The 22,650-nt window shown below is 47.6% G+C and overlaps 1 protein-coding gene across 1 annotated transcript in view; it reads left to right on the top strand.

Annotated features, from left to right (window-relative positions):
• Nucleotides 1-580: 580 nt before the first annotated feature.
• Nucleotides 581-22,650, top strand: part of SRRM4 (serine/arginine repetitive matrix 4) — a 143,064-nt gene continuing 120,994 nt past the window's right edge. Inside the window, exon 1 of the mRNA XM_059139776.1 lies at nucleotides 581-1,126. Coding sequence (XP_058995759.1) covers nucleotides 996-1,126 — 131 coding nt within the window. The 5' untranslated portion in view covers nucleotides 581-995. The remainder of the gene's footprint in view (nucleotides 1,127-22,650) is intronic.

Here is a 22,650-nt window from a genome sequence, read left to right as displayed (position 1 = left end):
CCCTCTGCGGGCGGGGACCCGGCTTGGCAGATGGCGAAAAGCCGAACTGGTGACGGATTGTCCATCAAATGGCACTTTCTGGGTAGTGGGAATCTTGTAGCACCCAGGCACAAAGAGGCATGCAAGAGACCCCCTTTGCTGCCTAGGCAGTCCCTCCCAGAAGTGAGGCGATCAGGTTGGCTTGGGTGGGTAGGTTAAGTTTTTTTTTTTTTTTTACTCCCCCCCCCCCCCAAGATCTGCTACAAGACTTGAGAAAGGAAGGGGCTGAGAAGGGAGGGGGCCAGGCCCAGAGAGCACGCAAGAAGAGATAGGGGAAGGGGTAGAGGCCTGCTGCCGCTGGGGAGGAGAGCAGGCTGGGAAGCAGGATCTCCTGCCGGTTTCAGTTCGGGGTGCCAGGATTGCTTCTCTGAGGGGTCAGCACTGCAACTCCGTCGCCTCGGGCCCTGGTGACAGGCACATGCCCCGCCCTTTCTCCTCCCAAGACCTGCGGGCTTTTGTTATGCAGATGGCGGCAGGAGGCTGTGCTGGAGGAGGAGGGAGTTGGTGGGGAGGAGGAGAGACGGAGAGGGGGGAGGAAAGTGCAGCTCGCGCGACCAGCCTCCTCTTCCAACGTCACATTGTGCGAGAGACAAAACCCGGGCGCGCCTGAGCTCACACGCGCACGCACACACAGACGACCCCGTCGCCTCTTCTTTCCTGGCGCTGCCGAGAAAGCCAGCCCTCCCTTCCCTTCCTGGGGCACGGAGGCTTCGCAAGCTCAGAGCTCAGCCCAGAGACAGCACAGAAGGCAAAGAAAGACGGTGGATCAGCCTTCTTCCTCCCCTGCCTGACCGGGCTGAGGCATCCCATCCCCCGCCCTGAACCCCCGATCTCTCCCACCCCACCCCTCTGGGTTTCACACGGACTGAACCCGGAGCCGGGTGTGCCCCCATTTGAAATCCGCGTTTCAGCACTTCGGACAGCGCCCGGGCGCCCCGGGTCCCTTTGGGTTGGCTATGGCGAGCGTTCAGCAAGGCGAGAAGCAGCTTTTCGAGAAGTTCTGGCGAGGAACCTTTAAAGCTGTGGCCACCCCGCGTCCCGAGAGCATCATTGTCGCCAGTATCACGGCCCGCAAGCCACTGCCAAGGTAATGACCTCCTTCTTAGCAGTTGAGACCCTGATGGTCCTTCTTTCCTGGCCTGTGTGCCCCAGAGTCCTGAGGGGTGGATGCAGGCTGCTGGGCCAGGGCGCCTGTCTTTTCCCCGTCACTACTCGGTGTCTCCCGCTGGAACATGGGAACTGATTGCCTGTGTGAGGTGGAAGCTGGTGAGAACGGACAGGGAGTCTTTAGGGGGAGCAACACTCAGTGGTCTGCTGACCTGGCAGCTGCTGTTCCGGAGGTTTTGCTTTCTTGGGGTGGGCGGTGTAGGTGAGATAGGACTTGACTAAGAAACTTTTCTTGGTATTAGAGTTCAGAGGACGGGGGACAAAGGAATGCTGGAATTGGGGTAGTTGTGGTGTTGTACAAGAAGAGAAGATGAGGGTTGAACCAGCTTAAGCAGTGTTCAGAGGTAAACGGCACATTTCTATACTCAGCTCAGAAACTAACGAGCTCTGAGCATTTTGACAAAAGCCCATATGCTGCTCCCTCAAATACACCCTAAACAGCACCCTCCTCCACGCCTTTCTGGCTGCCACTGCTGCTGAATTCTCTCTCCTCCAGCATCCAAAACCAGTACTCTGAGCTCAAGAGTCAGGGAGGAGGCTTCCAAGATCGTGAAGATGATCTTGGAAGAGTTTTGTTTGGTTTTTCAACAAGGATCTGATTGCTTTGAACTCAAGGATGAGAACAGACCCGTAGATGGTGAAAATAGTGGGATGCGGAGAATAAGGGAAGGAAAGAAAGGCAGAAAGGAGGAGAAGAGGAGGTGAGGTGGAATGGAGAGGAGGCTAGGGAGAGCATTCCAAGACAGAGAAAACCCAGTTCTTTTCATAAAGCGTTCAATTTAGAGGAGTTTGCGAATGAAAGGAAGAAGGCTGTGCTCTCTGTCAGGGAAGATCAAGGCAGTATGAAAACTCATCTTTCGCTGGTGTTGGATGAGTGGTTCAGTGGGAGAAAAAGAACGAAGTGGACCAGGGGAGACCACTTGGAGGATTTATTAATCCTGGCAGGCTCTATGAGAGAGTAGATTGAAAACATGTCTGTGAAAGTGCTTCATACAGAATGCCTGTTCTGGACCCACGGGATCTGAACTTTCCGGTGGTTGTGGGGTGGGTGGCAGTGAATCCTATCTACAGAATCAAACTCAGGCTGGAGAACTTTTCAGAGTCTGATAGGAGCGTAGCTCATACAGGTCTTTAGAGAGATGGGTACCCCATGTTGGGAATGGGTGTACTAGAAGCAGGATGTGGTAGGCTTCAAGCAGCAGCAGTAGCAGCCAGTATTTGCAGATGGGAGGGAGGGGACACCTTGTGACACAGGCTGGAGAAGGGGAACAAGAACACCAAATGCCGTGCAAGGCTGATGTTTCTCTGCTTGGAAAAAGGTTCTTTGAAGAGAGTTTTGACGTCAGCAGTTCTGTCTTCCTGGGTTTCAGCCATCCATTCCGCCTTTGGAGTGTACCTACTGTTGGCAAACCAGGTGCTGTGTAGGCCAAAGAATATGCCCTTGTAGTGGAAACTAAAGATAATTTCATTGAAAACTACCTGTGTGACATTTGGTCCAGGGTCTGCCATGTATTTCAGGGTTGTGGGAAGATGACAGCAGATTCCTGGTGGTATTTGAATACAGAAAACGCCTAAAGTCCACCTAACTTGGCATTTTCCCCTTTGCCTGTCTGTCCGTTACTGGCATGCCCTTTTCTTGGTCATATTCTCAATTATATGACTTGCCTGAAGTCTCCTAACCCTCATGCTTTCTGCAGCATGGTACAAATCTGAGCATAATGCATCTGAAACTCTTTAACAATAGCCAGCCCTCCTCCCCCAGGTGTCATTTCCCTCTAGGGGTCTTTTTACCCCTTATCCCCTTACCCCTGGAAACCACTGCTGGGGTGAAAGTCTGAGTCATAAGCCCCTAATTTATGTCATGCTGGAAGGATCTTCTTCGATACTTCTGTAACATGTGCAGACCCTCTGTAGAATAGATTCCAGTTTTATAGCTGTCATCCTGGTTTGGGGTGGGACGTGAGTGGGGAGCATTTGTATTCAAGTCTTCAGGGAAGGCTGGGTTTGAGTCAGCTTTCAACAGACTGTCTGTAAAACCCAAATCATCCCCAGCCCCATCCAAGCCAGCCACATCCAGCGAGGTCAGTTCCTGCATCCTTTCTAATGTAGTAGGCTTACTTAACAGTGAAAGTACCATGTTGTCAAGGCTGAGTTCTCAGGAAGGAAAGGGACAGAGACGCTGGCATAGTATCAGCTGAGCCCCAGTGGCTTCCTCTAGAGGCAGTCTAGGTACTTGGTCTCCTCAGAAATGTCATTTCGTTTCATGAGTCAAGACCAGCACATAGTCAGCAGATCTGTAGGGAGATGGGGGAGGGATTGGACGAAACACCATCCAGTTCTGTTGGTTAAACACTTAATACGTGTTTCTAGATGAGGGTTATCCCTCCTCTGAATGAACTTCCCTAGGATATTTTAAGTCTATCTCAGAAGATAATTTAGTACCAGGATAGAAGCTTATATTCAATTGGTTGATTTCATAGCACTATGCATATATCATACAGTCACACTCCAAGCAAAACCTCCCCTCACCCCCCCCCCACCTTCCTCTCCCCATCCATGAGGCATCCTTGATGAGGCAGTAGCTTTATGTGTATCAAATTGCAAGCAGATGTCTGACTCAAATGTCAGATCGGTAAAGCAGAGTGGGAGGCAGTATATCATAGTGGTTAAGAGCTCAGACTTGAGTTTCAGACAAACCTGGATTCTTGTTGTGGCTCTAGCATTTAGCTGAGAGTCCTGAACAAGAAGCTTTACCTTGCTGAGCCTGTTTTTTATCCGCTTGAAATAGAAATAATAATAGTAGCCATCTCAGACCTTGAATTATGAGGACTGAGTCAGGTAAAACACTTCCCACAGTGTGTGGTCCAGAGTGATTCCTTAATAGACATCACTCCTGAAACAAACAGCTCAGTTGATAATGGCCAAAGGAAGTCAACGTTTCCTTCTAGTATTGTGTTCTTCATGCCCACCCATTTCTCCCCCAAATGATGCTGGCAGTAAACATCGTGGGATTTCAGCTAACAGGCCATGCGTTGAGATGGAATTAACACATAGGAGGTGGGGTGAGAGTGGTCCCATCATTCTCTTCCCTGAGGGAAGCTTAGGGAATTTCTGATCAGACTTTTTTAGTTAGGGGGTGGGCGAGGGCTGGTGAAGAATTCCCTGGGTTCAGGATGGATTGCTGTAGCATCCTCAGACTGCTTTCTTTTCATTTGTGTAGAGATGACCAGGTACTGCCAGTCCAGAGAAGACTCAAACTCCTTGAAAATTAGTTTGAATCCCTAGTTCCATCAAACTTAGAGTGACTGTATAATTCATTATTCATATTGAGAGTGAAAGTCTCGCTGTGAGTCATTACTCCAGGATGGAAGATGTAACGGGCCTGTCCCAGGCCACCTGGGATATAGGGTGGCCAAAGTGAAGCCTCAGCCTAAAAGAACTGAAAGAGAGCATGAATCAGTAAGATAGTTGGAGAGTAAGAGACCCCGCTCTTGTCCGCACCCAAGAAGTACAGTCATTTTTCCTGGCTTTGATTAATTCTCTTTTTTTAATTGTTTGGTCCAGAAAAGTTTGTACGCAGAAAGTTTATGCTCAGAGTGAAGAACTTAAATGTCTGGGGCTAGACCCAACTGTAATAATCATATCACCAAATAGTAGCTAAGGACTTAATGAACATGTGAAAACCATTTGAAATTAGCATATCAATTGTTTGTGGATGCTGGAGTGTTTGTAAAGAGCTAGCAAGGCCGCCCTCTTAAATAGAAGAAGCGATTCCCTTTACAATTCTTTTGGCAAGCTATTAATTTTCTTCGAAAAAACCTCTCTATGCAGAATAGTCCAGAAGCAGACTTCAGCCCAGGTCTGTCCAAAGGATCATAAATTCCAAACTATTGGAGATTTTACTGCATAAAGGGAAAGATGGCGAAATTGTTAGGCAGGAGAAATGCCTTTGAACCATTTAATTCCAGACTCCCCTTTGTGCCAAGAGATCGGTTAGCACATTTGTGCTGACTCTGTCCTCAGGAGCAGAGTGAGGGGCAGCTGGGAGGTGATTTCCTGACGGCCTGTGGTTAAAAACCAAGGTACTGAGGGTCATGGAGAAAGCTTGCCCCTGCGATGAATGATCGTTTTTCTCTGGAAAGGGAGTGTTATTGTTTGGGTCAAACCTTTCTCCTTCTGAAAGGTGAAATTTGCTGAATGGTGTACAGGGGTCAGTGGGGGGCATTATTTCTGACACGGCTGTTTTCACTTGGCAACCGTGCTGTCTTAGAGACTCGGGCTGCAGTAGACGCTGAATGAAACTTGGATGCATTAATTGAATGAGTGCACGCGGTCCAAATCCAGTGTCAGATTCGCTGTCTCCCAGTCCACTCCCATTCCTGACAGGCTGGGGATTCTTGATCAACGCCGCCTAAGAGACACACACTCTGCAGATAGATTTGACTCGCACTAGTGTCAGAATGAAGCTTTCGGGATATAGACGTCTGTCTGGCTGGGCGAGTAGACATGTCAGCTGGTGTGGGTACAGGAGGTTGGATGAAATGCCCCCTGGGAAGTGCTTTTCAGGGCTGTGTGAGCCTTGATGAACTCCATTCCCACTCCAGGCCACCAGAAAAAGATGGGGGGGGGGGGGACACTCCTGAAAGCTGAACTCCTGTGATGAGGAAGGAAGCCTGGGTCATACGCTTCCTGCTCTTGTGAGCTCTTCAGGCATGCTGCCAATGCACAATACATTTTTTAAAATATACTTTCTTCTGGAGTGGCTGGATTTACCTTCCTGGGAGGTGGAAGGACTCACGGGGGCTTAACAAAACCAGCGTTGTTAAATTGCTCATTTATAAGACTTTGAGGTGTGAGGGAACACTTCTGAGGGGAGAAAGTGGAAAGGTGAAGAACTTGGGCTCTGAAGTCAAATCTGGGCTCAGATTTGATTGGTTAGACTGAAACTGGCTTCAGCTTTCCTACTTTGGACTCTGCCAGTCACTTCGCCCTCTCTGTCCTTCGGCTGACCCACCTGTGCGAGACTGAGCTCATGGGGTTGTGGTGAGCAGGAGACAAAGTAATTCGTGTTAAGTACACGGCACAGTGCCTGGCACAGACCAAGAGCTCCATCAGCAGTGCTCTTGTTACCATGGCAAGAGTTACCTAATGAGATGTCAGGAGGGAGTGCCACCCCCCTCCCCCACACCTGGGCTGGGTGGGCTGCCTGGCGGTGGCACCTGACCACCCCAGTGCTCTGTATTCATTTTTGAATGTGGTTTTGGCATTCCCTAAAGAGCCACTAGAGATATGTAGAGCTGTTAAAAAAAAAAAAAATCAAATCAAATCAGCTAATCAAAATACCTGTTTCCGTTTACTATTTGCTGATGCTTACTATTTGCAGATGCTATGTGATTTTTGGCAGGAACTTGACCTTCTCAATCTTGGTTTCCTCATCCATAAAATGGGGCTAATAATAGCAGCCCTCTCCAAGAGCTGTTGAGAATACTGAATGGGCTAATTTATGGAAAGTGCTGTTTGGCACAGAGGAAGGGCTATCATCATCAATGTGAACTCTTACTATTAATAATAAATTATTGTTTTTATTATTACTATGTGCCAGGCCCATCAAGGAGGAAAAGATGAATGAATCCAATCTCTCTCTGGGAGGGCCTCGGAATTCAGTGGCAAAGGTGGACACAGGCACCAGTAAGGAACAGCATGAGGCAGACTGTCCTAAGTACTGTAATATGGGTGGGAATATAAGAAAAGGGGATGTGGAAAACCAGAGGAGGGAGGCACCCTCCCTGAGGCATGGCATCCCCTGCCTAGACTCACACAGTTATCCTTAGTGGTTTGATCTGTGGAATGGGAGTGATTCTTTTATTTCATCAATTTTACCTACAAATGCAAGGAATGATCAGCATGAATAAGGCCTTTGTTGCTAGTAGAGTCTCAAAAGATACCTTTTTTTTTTCTCTCCCCAGAAGAAAAAACAATTTGAACTTTCTAGAGAGGACATCATCCGCTGGGGGGCTCAGAGTTAAGTGCTAATGAAGGGGGATTGTGGAAAGAAACTGCCCTTATTGTATAAAATTTCCAACTCCTCTGTCATTGGCTCAAGGATGCAGAGTCTGGTGTGGACCATTAGGTTTCTTGTCCTTCATGGTCTAGCTCTGGCTAAAACAAAATCCAGTCTGCATTCCTTGAGCAGCCACCAATGGTAGGGGGATTGGAGTGAGCCCACGCGTTTCAAAGAGAAGATGAGCCACAGGGAATGAATCACAAAAGGGAAGAAGCCGCCTGTGGCTAAAAAATAAAATCGTCCTTTCATTCATGGAGAAATTTTATTGAGCTCCTACTCGATATAACAATGAACAACACCAAGCTGTCAGAGGGAGAAAGGTGATAAATGAAGAAACAAGGTAATAAATGAAGAAATCAAAGAAGGTCAGGTTATAATAAGTGTTATAAAGAAGAATAAAGGAGAGGAAAGGGATAGAGAGGGTAAGGCTGGTTGATTGGATGGGGTGGTCAGGGGGCTGCCTGGGTGAAAGGAGGGAGTCATAAGGATAACTGAGGGGAAAGGGTTTTTGAGACATAGGGAACAGTAAGTGCAAAGGCCCTGAGGTGGAAGCATGCTTGATGTATTTAAAGATAGCAAGGAAGTCAGTGTGGCTAGAGCAGAGTGAGTGAGGGGAAAACTAACAGAGGATGACTCCCTAGATGGAGGCAGGAAACATTTCAAGCAATTAATGTAGTAAGCCAGTTAAGCACTGACTTCCCAGGTCCTTGACTCCTAGGCTGGGAGCAGGGATAGGGGTCAGAGGGGGGCTCCTGTCCTCTTAGTCAGGGTCCTATTGGCTTCTGTTTCTATTGGCTCCTCTCCCTGACTCAAATGCAGCCAGGATGACTTTGAATAGCAGTGTTAGAAGCTTAGCTGGGCCCCTGCATGTGTTATGGACAAGCATGAAATTTACAATCTCTCTGATTGTGATCAATCAGATTAGGAAATTGAAAAACACACTGTTTAGACTTCCAAATAGCAGAGGCAAATCATGTTCCCATGACGGTGAGGGTTTTGGTCTATCTCTTATATCCGTGCGCACTGATCCAAACTACCCCTCTCACCCAGCCGCCCCCCTTCATGGCGCACCTTTGAAGCAACAGTCTGCTTACTCTCCATCTCTCTCTCTTTCCCTCTCTCTCTCCCCCTCCATCCCCCATCTTCACTGGAGATTTTGCTGAGGGAGCTCCCATATGCCACAGCCTGTGTGCGGAGCTCCGTGAAATAAAACACGAATTAAGATGTCATAGAAACAAAGCCAAACCAAATACAGAACAATGCCGAACCCTAAAACAGTCATTAAGTAATTCACGTCTACATGTGTCTGTTCAAAACAAATATTAAGATCCTCTGGACGCAAATGTTTCTCATCAGGAGAATCCCCTTGTTGCCGGATTCCCTGGGCTTACATCCCGCTGACAGCTTCGCTGAGCAGAAACACCAATGGATCACTGTTCTCTGGCTTCATTAAAAGTTAAGCTTACGCAAGTGAGCTGGAATTTTATACGACAGACCCCCCCTCCTTTGGGGAGAGAGGTGCCATCTGGGCCTGAAGCGTGTGTGCACACTCACGGCACAGAGTGGAGGCCAAGCTCCTTCTGTCATTTAAGTGCCCAGCCCTGTGCTATGAAGCAAGCATATTTTATCTGTTGCCTAATCCCATGTTTACAGTAACTCCAGGAGAGGGGTATTTGAGAGACTGTTTTATAGAGGAGAAACTGAGGCTCAGAGGGTGGAGGTGACCTGCTCAAGGACAGCTGGCTGGTAAGAGTCAGAATTGGGGTAAGAAGCCAGAGCTCTTGAGTGGTACATGTGTCGAGTCTCATATGCTTTGCGGAGGAGGAACAACTGAGACCCAGGAGGTGGTGAGATGTGTCTTGTCCAAGGCCACATAGTTCGTAAGAGGTGAAACTGGGATCTGAACTCAGATCTGCCTGATGGCAACTACAAGTCTTCTCTACCTGCTGTGCCTCTTGTCGCTGTAGTTTGGCTTTTAAGGTTGGGGGTGTTTTTGTCTCATTTTGCTCGTCTTGTTTCATGCCCGATCGGCTTAAGCAGTAGCTACTATTATAACTTACCTTACTCTCTGTCCTTCCCCGACCCACTTTCTGTGTCTTTCCCCTCCTTACCCATTCTCCGCACTGAGCCAGAAGAACCTCTTTGAAAGGCAAGTCAGCCCATACACACCCCCTCCACCCATCTAAAGCCCTCCATCCCTGTCCTTTGGTCTGCAGAATACAGAGCAGACTCCCTGAGAAGACCTAAAGACTCTCCAGTCCAGCGTCTATCTGCCCACCTCCCCAAGACTGTTTCTAAGATGCTGACCCTCACTCCCTCCATTCAGCCACACCCCTCTCCTTTTAGTCGCTCAAATTTTCCATGCCCTTTCTGCCACCGGCCTTTGCACATGATGCCAGGAAAGCTCTCCATCTCCCCAGTGCCTAACTTATACCTACTGCACTTTCAGATCTCAGGTCAAATGTCATTTCCTCAGGGATTCCTTCTACAATGCTCTAGATTAAGTCACACCTTGAATTACAGACTTTCTTATCATGGCAGGTACCTCTCTTGGCTCTCAACACACTTGTGATTTTGTATTGATTTGTGAGACCCATGTTAAAGTGTACCCGTCCTAAGAGACCGAAAGCATCATGGGGAGGGGACTATCTGTATGCTCCTTGATGTATCTCTTTCACCTGATACACAGCAGGGGGCCAGACAGGTGTTGGTTGAATGTATGAATTGTAACACTTTTCCCTCATCAAGTCGCTGGAACATCTAATAGTCTGAAGCATATGGAAACACCAGTATTAAAAACAGCAAAGTTAATTCCTTTTATTTGAGAGAGAATCATTTGAACTGCTGGAGGGTGTGGGGATGCGGAGGTGGGGACCTTGTTTGCCTCATTCCTCACTGTATCTCAGGACCTAGGACAGCGGTCCATGGTTGGGGATCTTGACATGTTTGTTGAATGAAGAAATGATGAGGACCCGCGGGAGTGTGCATGTGGTACTGATCAGGAGACTCGGAGACTTACATAGGTACAGCAACAGAATTTTAGAGCTAAAGGGATTTTCGAGATCATCCAGTCTCCTTGTGCATGGGGAGGTCTGAGGAATATGTTTTATAGTATCTGTAATGATGTATTAGAACCACAGTGTTCATGTAGAATTCATAAATACACATATATGGGGGGTTCATCCTCAATATTTCTTACTGAGAGAGATACAAGATCAAAAGATCTTTAGGACTCACTGTTCTAGTTCAGATCCCCATTTTGCAGATGGGGAGACTGAGACCCACAAAGGGAGAGGAGTTGCCCGATGTCCATAGCCTGAGTCAGCCTGAGAGAGCACTGGGTTCAGTGAAGTGGTGTTGACCCAAAGTCACGTTTGAACTTCCTGCTGTGATCAGGTGGCCGCACACTGCTCTCTCTTGCCACCCTACCCTCTGTGGGGAGTTACCGCATCCTGCCCCAGAAAGGTGTCCTGTGGCATATGCTGCCCGAAGCCTGGTCTGGGGATGCTGATGAGATGTCCATCTGGACCCAGCTTGTGCCTAGCAGAGCAGGTGAGCAGCTCTGGCTGTTTCTGGGATCCTGTTTCAGAGCTGCCAGCTGATAAGGAGGCTTTTGTTTGGCCGGCCTCTGTTCCACAGCCAGGTGGCAGGTGATTCTGGGGCTCAGCCCACTCCCATACGGACAGATGTCTGGGCAGTGGTGCAGGGTGGACTCAGGGCCACTGTTTATCATGTGGCTTATTGTTTCCAGAAGGAACATATCGTTGTAATGGCACCTTCTGTTGGTCGGCTTCTTACAAACCGCCATCACTTTGCGGGGGGTTTTAGCTTCCAGTCAGGATGGGAGGGTCAGAGGGGACCTTCGAGGAATTCACATTCAGTCTTTTTGTTTTATAGATGGGGAGAGAGAGCTGAAATGTGAGCCCACTTGACCCTTAGTCCTATGAGACCACACCACTCCGAGTTCCTTGGGGAAAAGGGCAAAAAAAAAAAAAAAGAAAAAAAAAAGAATTTATTCCCATTTTACAAATAGGACAAGTGAGGCTCAGAGATGTGAAATGACTTGCCTAAAGTCACATCATGAAATCATGCTATATCCTTATCTTTGTTTTTTCTCATTTGGTCCTTACAACAGTAAGTGCCCCTTGTGTGTTCATCTTGCAGATGAAGAAACTGAGGCTCGAGGTCTTATAAAGACCCAGAAAACACCCTGGGTCTCTTGACCCCCTCCCACTGTGGGACAATGTCTTTGACCCCAAAAGCTTGTGCACCCAGCATTGATCCAAATTCATTCCTATCAGAAACAAAGAATCATGATGGCCAGGATCCCTTTTTCAGTCTGTGCAAAGGGATTTTACATCTCCCTTCTGATTGTTTATTCATACCTTCAACACAGAAGTTCTACTATAGGTAAAGCATAATAATGAATACAATTTTCTCTTACTGTCAACTTGTTTACATTTTAGTTGGGGAGACATGACTATAAATAACCAGCAATTAGCGGGCAGGGCGGGAGTTAATATCATCAAAAGTGAATCAAAGTCTGAACAGATAGGGCGTCTGGGTGGCTCAGTCAGTTAAACATCTGCCTTCGGCTCAGGTCATGATCCCAGGGTCCTGGGATCAAGCCCCACGGGCTCACTGCTCCTCCCTCTCCCTCTGCGTGTCACTCTGCCTATCTGTGCCTTCTCTCTAGCTCTATCAAATAAATAAAATCTTAAAAGAAAAGAAAAGAAAAAGAAAAAAGAAAAAGTCTGAACAGATAAAGTGACTTGCCCAAGGTCATATAAGTTAGTTGTGATGCCGTGAAGTTTTAGATCTCTCCTAGTCATAAACCAAGCTCTATCCTAGGCAATTCATAGATATTATTCATTATGGCTTCATCCCAACCCTATGCAGGAGATACCATTGTCTCTATTTTGTAGGTGGTAAAAGTGAGGCTCAGAGGATTTAAGTTACTCAGCCAAGGTTATCACCTTGTAAGGGTCAGAGGTAGGATTTACAGCCCAGATGTGCCACTCTAGACTTTTCTCTTACTCAACACTTTCTTCCCCAGAGGCAGGATTCGGAGCACAAAATGTCACTGGTGAGGCCTAGCTCTTCTCCTACTTTTAAATTTCTAGATGGTCACTCTAGTGGAGGCTTGCCCCAAGACTGGGCTCAGGCAGAGGGAAAAGTAACTGCCCAGCAGTAAAGCTGACCTCACAGGGCTCACAGGGCTCGGGGCTTGGTGAGGGCTTGCCCTGGGGTATTGATGGTCTCCTCCCACACTGGGCAATCACTCGGAAAGAGAATCAGCCAGCAGGAAGTGCTTTTCATGCTAGAAGTGCTCTTCCCAGCAAGAGGATTATCGAACCATCCATGAAGAGGGATAACCCTTCAAGACAAGGAGACAAGAGATATTGGTAGTTAACCATGTGTTTTCTTGACCAGAGTTAAACTCAGAAATGGTGGTGCAGAGGACCCCGAGCTAAATCATTGGTGATGAGGAAGAGGGTGGGATAATAGATTTTGGTGGCACCAGGATTTTGTACTGCTTTGCACTAACTTGGGGAGTGATTAAAAACAGCCTTAGATTGTAAGTGACGACACAGATCCAGAGAGGTTATTTTACTTGTCCAAATTTGCCCAGCTTGGCAGAGATCAGACCATTGGCCATCAGTCCGTGTATATTTCATGGAGACATTCATCATTCCTGCCCCCACAGCACCCTTCTGGTCTTATGGGTGCCCTCCTCCACTCTGTCTCCCCTCTCCCTGCCTCCTAGTCTGGAGGCAATCGCTTACTACTCTGGAGAAATCTTTCTTCCTTTGTGTTTCTTTAAAACTCTCTCCTAAGTCCATAAATCCCCTGCCCCTGCAGGCTTTGACTTTTCCAAAAAGCAAAAGCTGAAAACACTCCCATCTTCCTGTTTCCAGGCCTGACTCATGCCTCCCCTGAGGCAGAGGGTAGAACCCATGATCTGCTTAAATGGTAAAACAACAACAACAACAACAAAACCAGAGGGGAAAATACAGGGAGGAGAAAAACCACATAGGTCAGTATCTCCAACTATTGTCCCACTTCACCTCTCAAAACCTGTAAGCTTTTGAGATGGTACTGTTAGTACCTTTAATTAACAAGTGAGGAAGCTGGAGTTCAGGATTATGTGACTTCTCCAAGGTAACACAGCCATAAAGTAGATCCAGGATCCCAACTTCAGCTTGTAAGGCCCCAGTAGTCAAGATTTTAACCACCATGTCCCACTAATGCACTACCTTGCGGGGGGCGGGGGGGAGGGAATAGATAGATAGATAGTCAGTCAGTCAGTCCAGGGATGAGGAGTGACTTTCCCAAGATCATTCACCAGAACAGGAGCCCAGCTGGCTGATAACAGGCATATCAATGTGTACCTACTTTTAATGGGCCTCCCTTGCATGCATCTGAACTGTCCTCATGCTTGTGAGTCTCTAAGGAGGTCATACTGAACTGAAACCCAGAATAAAGTTCCAGAGAAGAAGAGTATCAGCCAAACTATAGATCTATGCATCTGAGTAAGGACAGGATGGTGAACAGGGTTCCATAGAAGGTGTCAAAGACTTCGAACTAATTGGTAGTAGTTGCCTGAAGCTCTATGTTGAGATGGCTTCTTGGGATGTATCTGAGATCAGTAGCAAAGAGCGTTTTGCTTGGTGCAGGAACGGGAGGTGACAGTATGCATGCTGTATATTCATCCTTCCCAGGTTGCTACAGCTCTTGGAAGGAGCAAATCGAGTACCAGCCATTGAACACTTACCATGCTGTTGGTGCCATGCTTTTTGCATTCTTTGTCTCAGTTACTGTTGATCCCAGGGCACCCTCTCTGTCCCATTTTACAAATGAGAAAATAGAACCTTAGAAAGGTGAAGTCGGTTTCCCAAAGCTAAAGAAACTAGTCAGTGGCTAACCAGCCCTGATAACTACTGGTAAAAACATAAACCATCAGGCTGATGAATAGAATATCAATAGATGGGCAATCCCAGAACATGTTAATTAGTGTGGAAATGTATACAGTTGACCAGAGGGCCTTGTCTTATTTATCTCCATACAGTCAGCAGCTAGCACAGGGCCCAGGACACAGCCGACTCCCATTGCCTTATTTACTTAGAACTAGGAACAGTGTCTGTGCTAGACGCCCTGAGAGGGACAGTTCAGAGAGGAAAGAGATTGGGCTGTGCATGTAATGAGGGCCAGCCTTCCCACTGCTGATGCTCAAGATGCCAAGCTAAGCAGACACATTTCATGCTCTCCTCCGGCAAGTTGGGGAGCTGAAGCAGGACAGGGAGGAGGAAACGGGTGTCCTGCACCAAGGGAGCTATTTCTGGCTTCGTGTTCTGCCAGCAGGAGGCTGGGACAGTGTCAGGACAGAGTCAAGACAGTGCCCGCGTCTTGCCTGGGGCACTTGAATGCCTTGCAGGAGGGGAAGGCAGTGGGGAGGGGTATCTTCCCGGAGCCCAGTCCTCTCCCGCCACATCTTTTCCCAGCTGTGTCCAGCCCCTCTTAAGTTTGGGGGTGATTTATCTTATCTGCAGAGTCGGCACGTTTGAAATTATGAAAGCATTGTGAGATGGGTAAAATGATTTTTTTTTCTGTTTCACAGATGAGAAAACTAAGACTAGTTGAGTTATTTATAATACTAGCAGTCACAACCACAACAGTGTAAGTCAGGCGTTCTGCTAAGCCTTCCATATGCGCTAACTCCCTGGAGCTTCATGAGGCCCTCCGAGACAGGCAATATTCACGTCTCTATTTTGCAGATGAGGAAACTTGAGGTTCAGAGGGGTCAAAAGTTCATCAGACCCAGTGCCATCTGATTCCAGAGCCTGTGCTCTCAGTCTCCACGCTAGACTGCCCACCTCTGGACCAACTCACTCACTTATTAATTAGTAGTTTGTATTCATATAGTATTTTCCAAACACTTTATAGATACATGTGCTTTTGAGCTGTGCTCTCACACTGTAACGCAGGTGGAGGAGGTATTCTTTTTGCTTCCCATCCTTTGACACATCAGAAATGGTGCCTGGGGTTGAGAAGGTGCTTCTGCTCTGCTCTGTACTGTGCTTCATACAGGACGAATGGTGTATATGATAACTGGAATAGGACAGAAAAGTAAGCCCTCACCATACTGTATTTCTCTCCCCCAAGCCTCAATTTTACCATCTCTAAAATGGGGGAAGAGACTTTCTTCCAAAGTTACCATGAGCATTGGTGTGATCCACTGGAAGAGCTGACACACCTGGCACATCCAAGAAGAACCCAGTTCGTCCATGGAGTCTACCATTTTATAGAAGTGAGCAGATACTGGTTCTCTTTAACCCACTGAGCCACCCAGGCGCCCCTAGATACTGGTTCTCTTTAAGGATGGGGATGAACAGTTGCCAGCTCACTGGCTAGAGTTAGCCTGGTCATCTGTAACTGAGAAGTCACGCCAAGTTTATTCTTAGCATCCTCTTCTCTCCCCCTGTATAACTGGTCACCGGAAAGAAAGGGACCCAGACCCAGGAGCCATGAAATCTCCACTCTATATAATCCTGGTCGACCCTGCATTTCCAGTGATGGGTCCTGTCCTCAAGACCATGGTGGTGTTGGTTTCCACTGGAGCAAAGACAGACCAGAGCTTTAGCCAGCATTGGGTTAAGCTGTTTCTAGGTGTAAGAGGCATTTCTGAAAAAGTAGAGGCAAAAAGAACACAGAAAGTGTATTTACCATCAGAACATAGATTTTGTGATTACAAGTCATCTAGCCGTGCACAGCCCTATCCTTGGGCTGTAATTACGCTTGTTCTGAGTTTTCTCAAGAAACAGCTAGAGAGGGAGGCATTTCGCCAGAGCCTAACCTACTTGAAAGCCTAGCACTATCTGTAGTCATGTGGTTGTTTGACCAGTGGAACCGAGGAGGCAGTAGCACTGGAAAGATGAGGACTTCCTTCCACCCATCCCCCTTCCTTCCTATGAATCCTCCAGAACACTGCAGTCAATTCCTAGCACTCCTTTCTCCAGGGAACATATTCTCTGACCAGGAGAGAATGGCTCCTGGATGCTGATACCATTTGGACTCAAAGAATAAGCAAAATGATGTCACCTTGGATGTTTCAAGGTCCTTAAATAAGGAAAGTGTAGTTAGGATAGGCAAGAATGACAGCTGTAACAAATATACCCCAGATCTCAGTGGCATAATATGGCCAGTCATGTCCTGCTCCTCTCTTAGTCCTCTGTGGGGTGGAGAAGGGCTTTGCTTCATGCAGCTATACAGGGACCCACCTCCGTGACACGACCTCAAGGTTATATGGCATGATCTGGATGAAAGATAAGGAGAATGAACCAAGGTAGAGAAGTCCCCATTGCTCTTAACTGCTTCAACCTGGAAGTGACCCAACACTTCCATTTACATTCCATTGCTGGAGGCTGGTCACAAGATCCCATCTAGGTGCCAAGCACTGGGAAATATAAACTAGTAGCTTCTGGGTAGAAAGGGAAGGAAGTTTGGCACCATGCTCTCCCCTGTATTGGAATTGCCTCCCATTCCCGGAATCATATACTACTGTGAGCATCTGAGGACTGTCTGATAAGTTTTTTCTCCATATGGGAGGAAGAGGGAAGGAAAAATAAGCTGCTGTTCATTGAGCATTGACTTTGGTCCAGGCACTGTGCCGAACTCTTCCCATGTGTTTAATGTTTAATGTATTAACTAAGCAAAGTATATACTGTTGTTCCCATTTTATAGACAAGGAGAGCCCCCAAAGAAAGGAAGTAATTGTTTATGATCATACAGCTAGAAATTTCTGGTGCTAGGATTTGAACATCAGTCTTAACCAATAGACCACACTGCCTTGGTGAAGTGCAGTGCTCAAAGTGTTTCAGGGAAGATTAAACGTGATGATAGACAAAGCGATCGGCCAGGGCCTGGCCCACCATTAACACTTATTTAATGTTGGTTACAAAGAAGAAAACAAGAAAAGAACCTAGCTGCCAGAAGATTCTTCTTTGATCTTTGGGAAGTCATCTCCCCTGATTTTTTTTCCTTTTGCAAATTGGTATCCCATTTATTCACTCAACATTCTGAAACCTGTTTATTGAGTGTGTTTTATGTGACAGACCTGGTGCTGGACTCTTGGGAAGTGTGTGAACTAGACATAGTCTCTGTTCTCAAGAAGCAAAGCTGGGTGTTGGAATGGATTCACTCTCCCCAGATTCTTTGAGATTCTGGGAAAGGACTCCAGGATCATCAGAAACGTGGGTTCTGATTGGCCAGTGAGGTGGAATAGAAACCCAAACCAATTGGGGCAAGTCAAGTAAGAAGACAGGTAAAAGGGACTGTCCTATTTAAAAAAAAAAAATTTTTATTTAGAGGGAGAGAAAGAAAACAAATACAGAGGGGAGGGGCAGAAAGAAAGGGAGAGAGAGTCTTAAGCAGACTCTGCACTGAGCAAGGAGCCTGGCATGGAGTTCAGTCCCAGGACCCTGAGATCACGACCTGAGCCAAAACCAAGAGTCAGATGCTCAACTGACTGCGCCACCCAGGTGCCCCTTTCCCATTTTTTATTTAGGTCTTTCCAGAACATTTTTCCTTTCCTTGATAGTGACAGAACCTTACTTCCATGCCAGTCAGGGCCACAATAGATACAATTATACTTCTCAATTAATTACCCTAGACATTCTAATTGGTGCAGGACTAGCATATAATACTAGGGAAGCCAATTTCAGCCCTTCTGAGATCAAGTGCTAAGGGAGGGGACTTTCACTGGGTTCTGGTGCTGAGATGGGTCAAGCTGGACAGGAGTAGTGATAGTAACACCTGGCAGTTACTGAGCGTTTATCCAAGTGCCAGGTAAGGCACTGTGCTAGGCATTGTATATGAACTATGTTGCTTAATCGTTACAAATACCCTATAAAGTGGGTACATGTTCATCCTCCTCCTTTTAAGGTGAGAAACCTGGAGCTCAGAGAAGTGACAGCCCTCATTCAAGGTCACACAGCTCATGAGAAGTGGAGTGGAGATTTGAACCCCAGGCCCTGTGCCCATAACCACTACACCATATTGCTGCATTATCTCTGTATAGTTCTACCTGGGGCCCGGAGAGGAAAGGCATGTGGGAGAGCTTTCTTAGGCTTGGGGTACAGCCTGGCAAGGGGCAGGGGTAAGTGGACTGAAGCCATTCACGGGGCCGCAATTCCCTGCCTCCCCTTATTTCCAGGAACTGTGTCATCCAGTCAAACCCCCACCCTGCACGGCTCTGTACCCTCCTTGTCTCCCGCTGTCCTGAGTCCCAGTCCGCTGGGTCCTGTGGCATCCCTGATTCCCGATGCTCTCGGAGACATGCTGCAAAAGATTGAAGTCAGCAGTCCTATAGATCACCAGCTATCAAAAATGAGGGCAATTTTAGATACATTTCCGGTTCCTATTCCCCTACTTGCTTTCCCCCAAGGGTCTGAGATTGTTAAGCAGGCGAGCTGGTAGAGGTTACAAGGGAGGTCACCAACTAAAAGTAAGATAGTTTCAGTGCATGGATATCTAGACGTGGCTGAGACACACTCCCAGCACAGCTCCGAAAGAAAGTCCTTTTAATGGGCAGTAGGAAGCTTGGAGGGACACAGGAAGGTCCCTGTGTTCCCATATCTCGGTGGGACCTTTGGGCCTGTCAACCACATACCCCAAAGTCCTCCTAAATAAACCATCCTAGAAAAAATGCTGAATTATTTTTCTGTTCTCCCTGTAGATGACAATATTAGAAAATTACCATAGAAAGAGGCAATCAGAGGCAATGTAGTCCAAAAGTCCAAAGAATAAAGTACGATAGAGGTATTTCAGAATGTTCATTAATAAAACATTGTGTTATAGTCTGGACTGGGGGTGTTGGTGGGTTTCCCTGGCTCGTAAATTTTTATCCTGTGTTGTCTTCTCCTTCCAAGTAAGTATTCACTTAAAAACTAAACTTTATTTTTGAGATTTCATATTCTTTTTCCTAAAAAGCGGCTTCCAAACTGTGGAAGCTTCCGGTCCCACATGCCTGGTTAAGCTCCTGGTTCTGAGATTCCCAAATCATAGGATTCTATGGTTTTTATGCTGCAGGGATCCTCCATTTATCATCAGCCGAGTTGATGGGGGGATTCCTGCCTCCTATGACATGGTACCCGTTAGGACCCCAGAGTCCTAGACTTCACAGTCCTGGAAGTTCCCCACTGGGTGTCCAGTAGTTATGGACCAGGTCAGTCAGTGAGTTCCAGGGGCTTGAGCAAAGCACTGATGTTTCAAGAACAGCTGCTCCCGATGGAGGAGGTGTGAAGAGGCAGAGAGCTCTCGCAGGAGGCCTGCTTTTCTTTAGATTTCTACATTCATTAGGCTTTCTCAGAGCTGATGAGAGAACTAGGTAGGTCAGGGTCAGGAGGGGCTGCAGCCGCCTTATTTACGTAGGCCAGGAAGTGGGCCAGAGTGTGGCAGCCCACTCAGCTAGTCAACCAACAACAGGATTTGAACCCTGGGAACAGACTCTTTGCTTCCTGCTGGGGACAAAGTAGAGACAATTTCTAGAGCCTGGAAAATAAGAATGTCCCAGTTCCCACCAAGCCACAGGCTCTTCTTGAAGAGCTCTTTTCCTTTGTTCCGTTGGCCGCACCCCAGGCTTCCCCCTCCATTGTGATTTCACTGTATTTTGGGGGCACCCAACAGGTTTACCCAGAGAAGATGGAGAATGCCACTGAGCGACATCACCGTCCGTGAGGTGGCAGAGTCCAATGTCTACAGTTGCACAAAAGCCTAATTTGAGAGAAACAGAATAAAAGTTGTACAACAGGCTTGGTCCTGGGTGCACACTCCCCAAACCCTAGGTGCCTCTGGGGGAGAGGGGAAGGGACAGCTGGAACCAGTCTGCCTTCTGGAGCTCTCAGCACAAAGCTCTGGGTGGGGAGGGGGTTAACGCTCTCCCGGCCTGAGCCTAGAGAGGCCAGATTCTGGTCTCTCCCAGCTGAAGGGGCTCCATTGTACAGATGGAGAAAGAGAGACACTTAGGAGCCCTTCTGAGATGAGAAGTGGACCAGTCCCCAGGGAAACTGGAGTACAGGGGTTGCCAAACTTGGCTGTCCAGTGGAAACCCCGGGGCTCTTTAAAAAATACGACGGCTGGGCCCCACATCCAGCCACTCTGATTTAATTGATTCGAGGTGATATCTGTGCATCAGGATTTTTTAAAGGCTCTTTAGGGGATCCTAATGTGCAGTGGTGATTGGGACCTGTGAATGCGGTTGTGAAGGAACGGAGAGATGTGTGTTTGAGTCTTAGCTCCACTTGTTTATAACTGTGTCCTTGAGCAAGTGATATCGCTCATGCACACCTAAGTGTCCTTCATCCCTAGATTGCAGCTCATAGTTGTATCTACCCCAAATAGGGTCAAAGTGGGAATTAAATGAGATAATACACATTAAGTGCTTAACGCAGTACCTATCACCTTACCAGTGATCAACTCCTGTTCAGTTTTATTATTGTCATTATTGTCGAGATTGTATTACTAATATAGCTCATCATTCCAAGCCCCCGTGTTGGAAAATGGGGGATCGGATTGCTAGTCCCCTGACAGATGAATCGGAATTCAAGAGACCTGATTCTCTTGTTGCAACAGCAAATGAGCTGTGTGACCTTGGGCAGATCTCTTAACCTCTCTGAGTTTAGTTGCCTCATCTTGCCAGATGGATCTCACAGCCCCTGGCCATCAACTGTCCAGAGGAGTTGCGAGATTCCAATAAGATAATGGATTTGAATGAGCTCTGGAAACAGGAATGCTCCAGAGGAATTTGAGATATTATGATTATGACAGCCATTTCATCCCCCTCGTGCCCTGGCTGGCCCATCTGTTCTGGGAGCTTTTGGGTCTCTCTCTGCCTCCTTTGGCCGCCAGTCCTGAACTGCTCAGTCTGACATTTGGGCAGGTTCCAGGGAGGAGTCTGTCCCTCCTCCATCTGCCCCTCGAGTTAACTCTTTCTCTCCCCTGTTCTGGTCTGTGAGTCCCGATATCTGACTCCAGAGTGTATGGTGAAGGTGTGTGAGGAGAGGTGCTCGTCTTATTCTCTCCCCGGGGCTGGGAAGTAGCCAGCGATCTTGGATTTCACCCAGCAGAAGAGTTGGAAGCTACCTGAGACCTTCTAGATGGAGGAGCAGATGAGGCAGAATAGAGAGGTAGAGCAAGGAGTTGAGTCCATTGTCCTGGACCCCGACCTGGTGCTCTTCTGCCCCACCATCCCCACCTCGCGGCCGGCCCCAGGCTCCCAGTGATGGGCTTTGGAACACAGGCCTCATCTGGTCCCCTAATTTCTCTTGACAGAGTTAGTGTCAGTGGGATCAGAGCAGAGGGGTTTCCTGCTTCCCCCAGAAGCGGGGGGCTATCTTCCAAAGAGAATTCATTTGTGGCCTTGGCCAAGTCCCATAACTCCTCTGAGACTCCGATTCCTCAGCTAGGCAATGGGAAAACCAGCACGTCATTATCTGTGGTTATTGAGGTCAAACGAGATCACAAGGGAGAAAGTTTGTAACCTCTGTTACCTCCAACGCCAGTCCTCCTGCTGGGGCTGAGGGAGATGTGATGATTCAGCCGGGCCAGATTCCCTGGCTGGAGAGCGGGCCCCAGACAGAGGCATCTGGGCCGCTCTGAGCTGTGTGGGCTGGGAGGAGCCTGGGAGAAGGCAGAGCCTGCCTGGGATTGGCAGCTGCAGGCCCACTGGCAGATGGTCTCCTAAGTGGGCCACCCCAGGGTCAGCTTTATGGATTTGCACATTAACCCTTCCTTCTCCAGTGGCCCTCAGACACTGGTTCGTTTTGACTTTGACCTGACCCACACAAGTTGCCAGGTCTCTAACTGTGCTGTAAACCAGATCCTGGCACACATCTTATCACTCCCCACCCACCCGAGAGACAATTCCTTGCTTATATGGAGCACCTAAGACTGGCTCCGTAGAGCCAGACTCTGTAGGTCTTCACAATACTCAAAACTGGCCAAGACTGATGATCGGACAGACTTTTAATATTTGCCCCTTCTCTGGCTACTAATTTTTGTAACTGTTAAGGTATAGAAAAGAAAATACCACGGTGCAGGATGACCACTGTGAGTATTTTGGAGTTTAGCCTTTTGGGCTCACCAAGTCACTCTCATTCTTTCTCTTGCTCTCATTTTCTTATCTTACTACTTCTTTCGCTGGGTCTTAATCACTATGCGGTAATATTGGATATGTTTAGTTTTACTTCAGATTTTCTTTTCTAATTTAACAAGATAGTCTGAATATCTTCCTATGCCAGTAAATATCCATCCCCTTCACCATTTTTAATGACTGCGTAGTATTCCATTGCAGACGTTTAACAAAAGTAATTTTCCCATCTCCC

This window comes from Mustela lutreola, chromosome 11, assembly GCF_030435805.1.
Source record: "Mustela lutreola isolate mMusLut2 chromosome 11, mMusLut2.pri, whole genome shotgun sequence".
Lineage (NCBI taxonomy): Eukaryota > Metazoa > Chordata > Mammalia > Carnivora > Mustelidae > Mustela > Mustela lutreola.
This window is presented reverse-complemented; position numbering and strand designations above follow the sequence as displayed.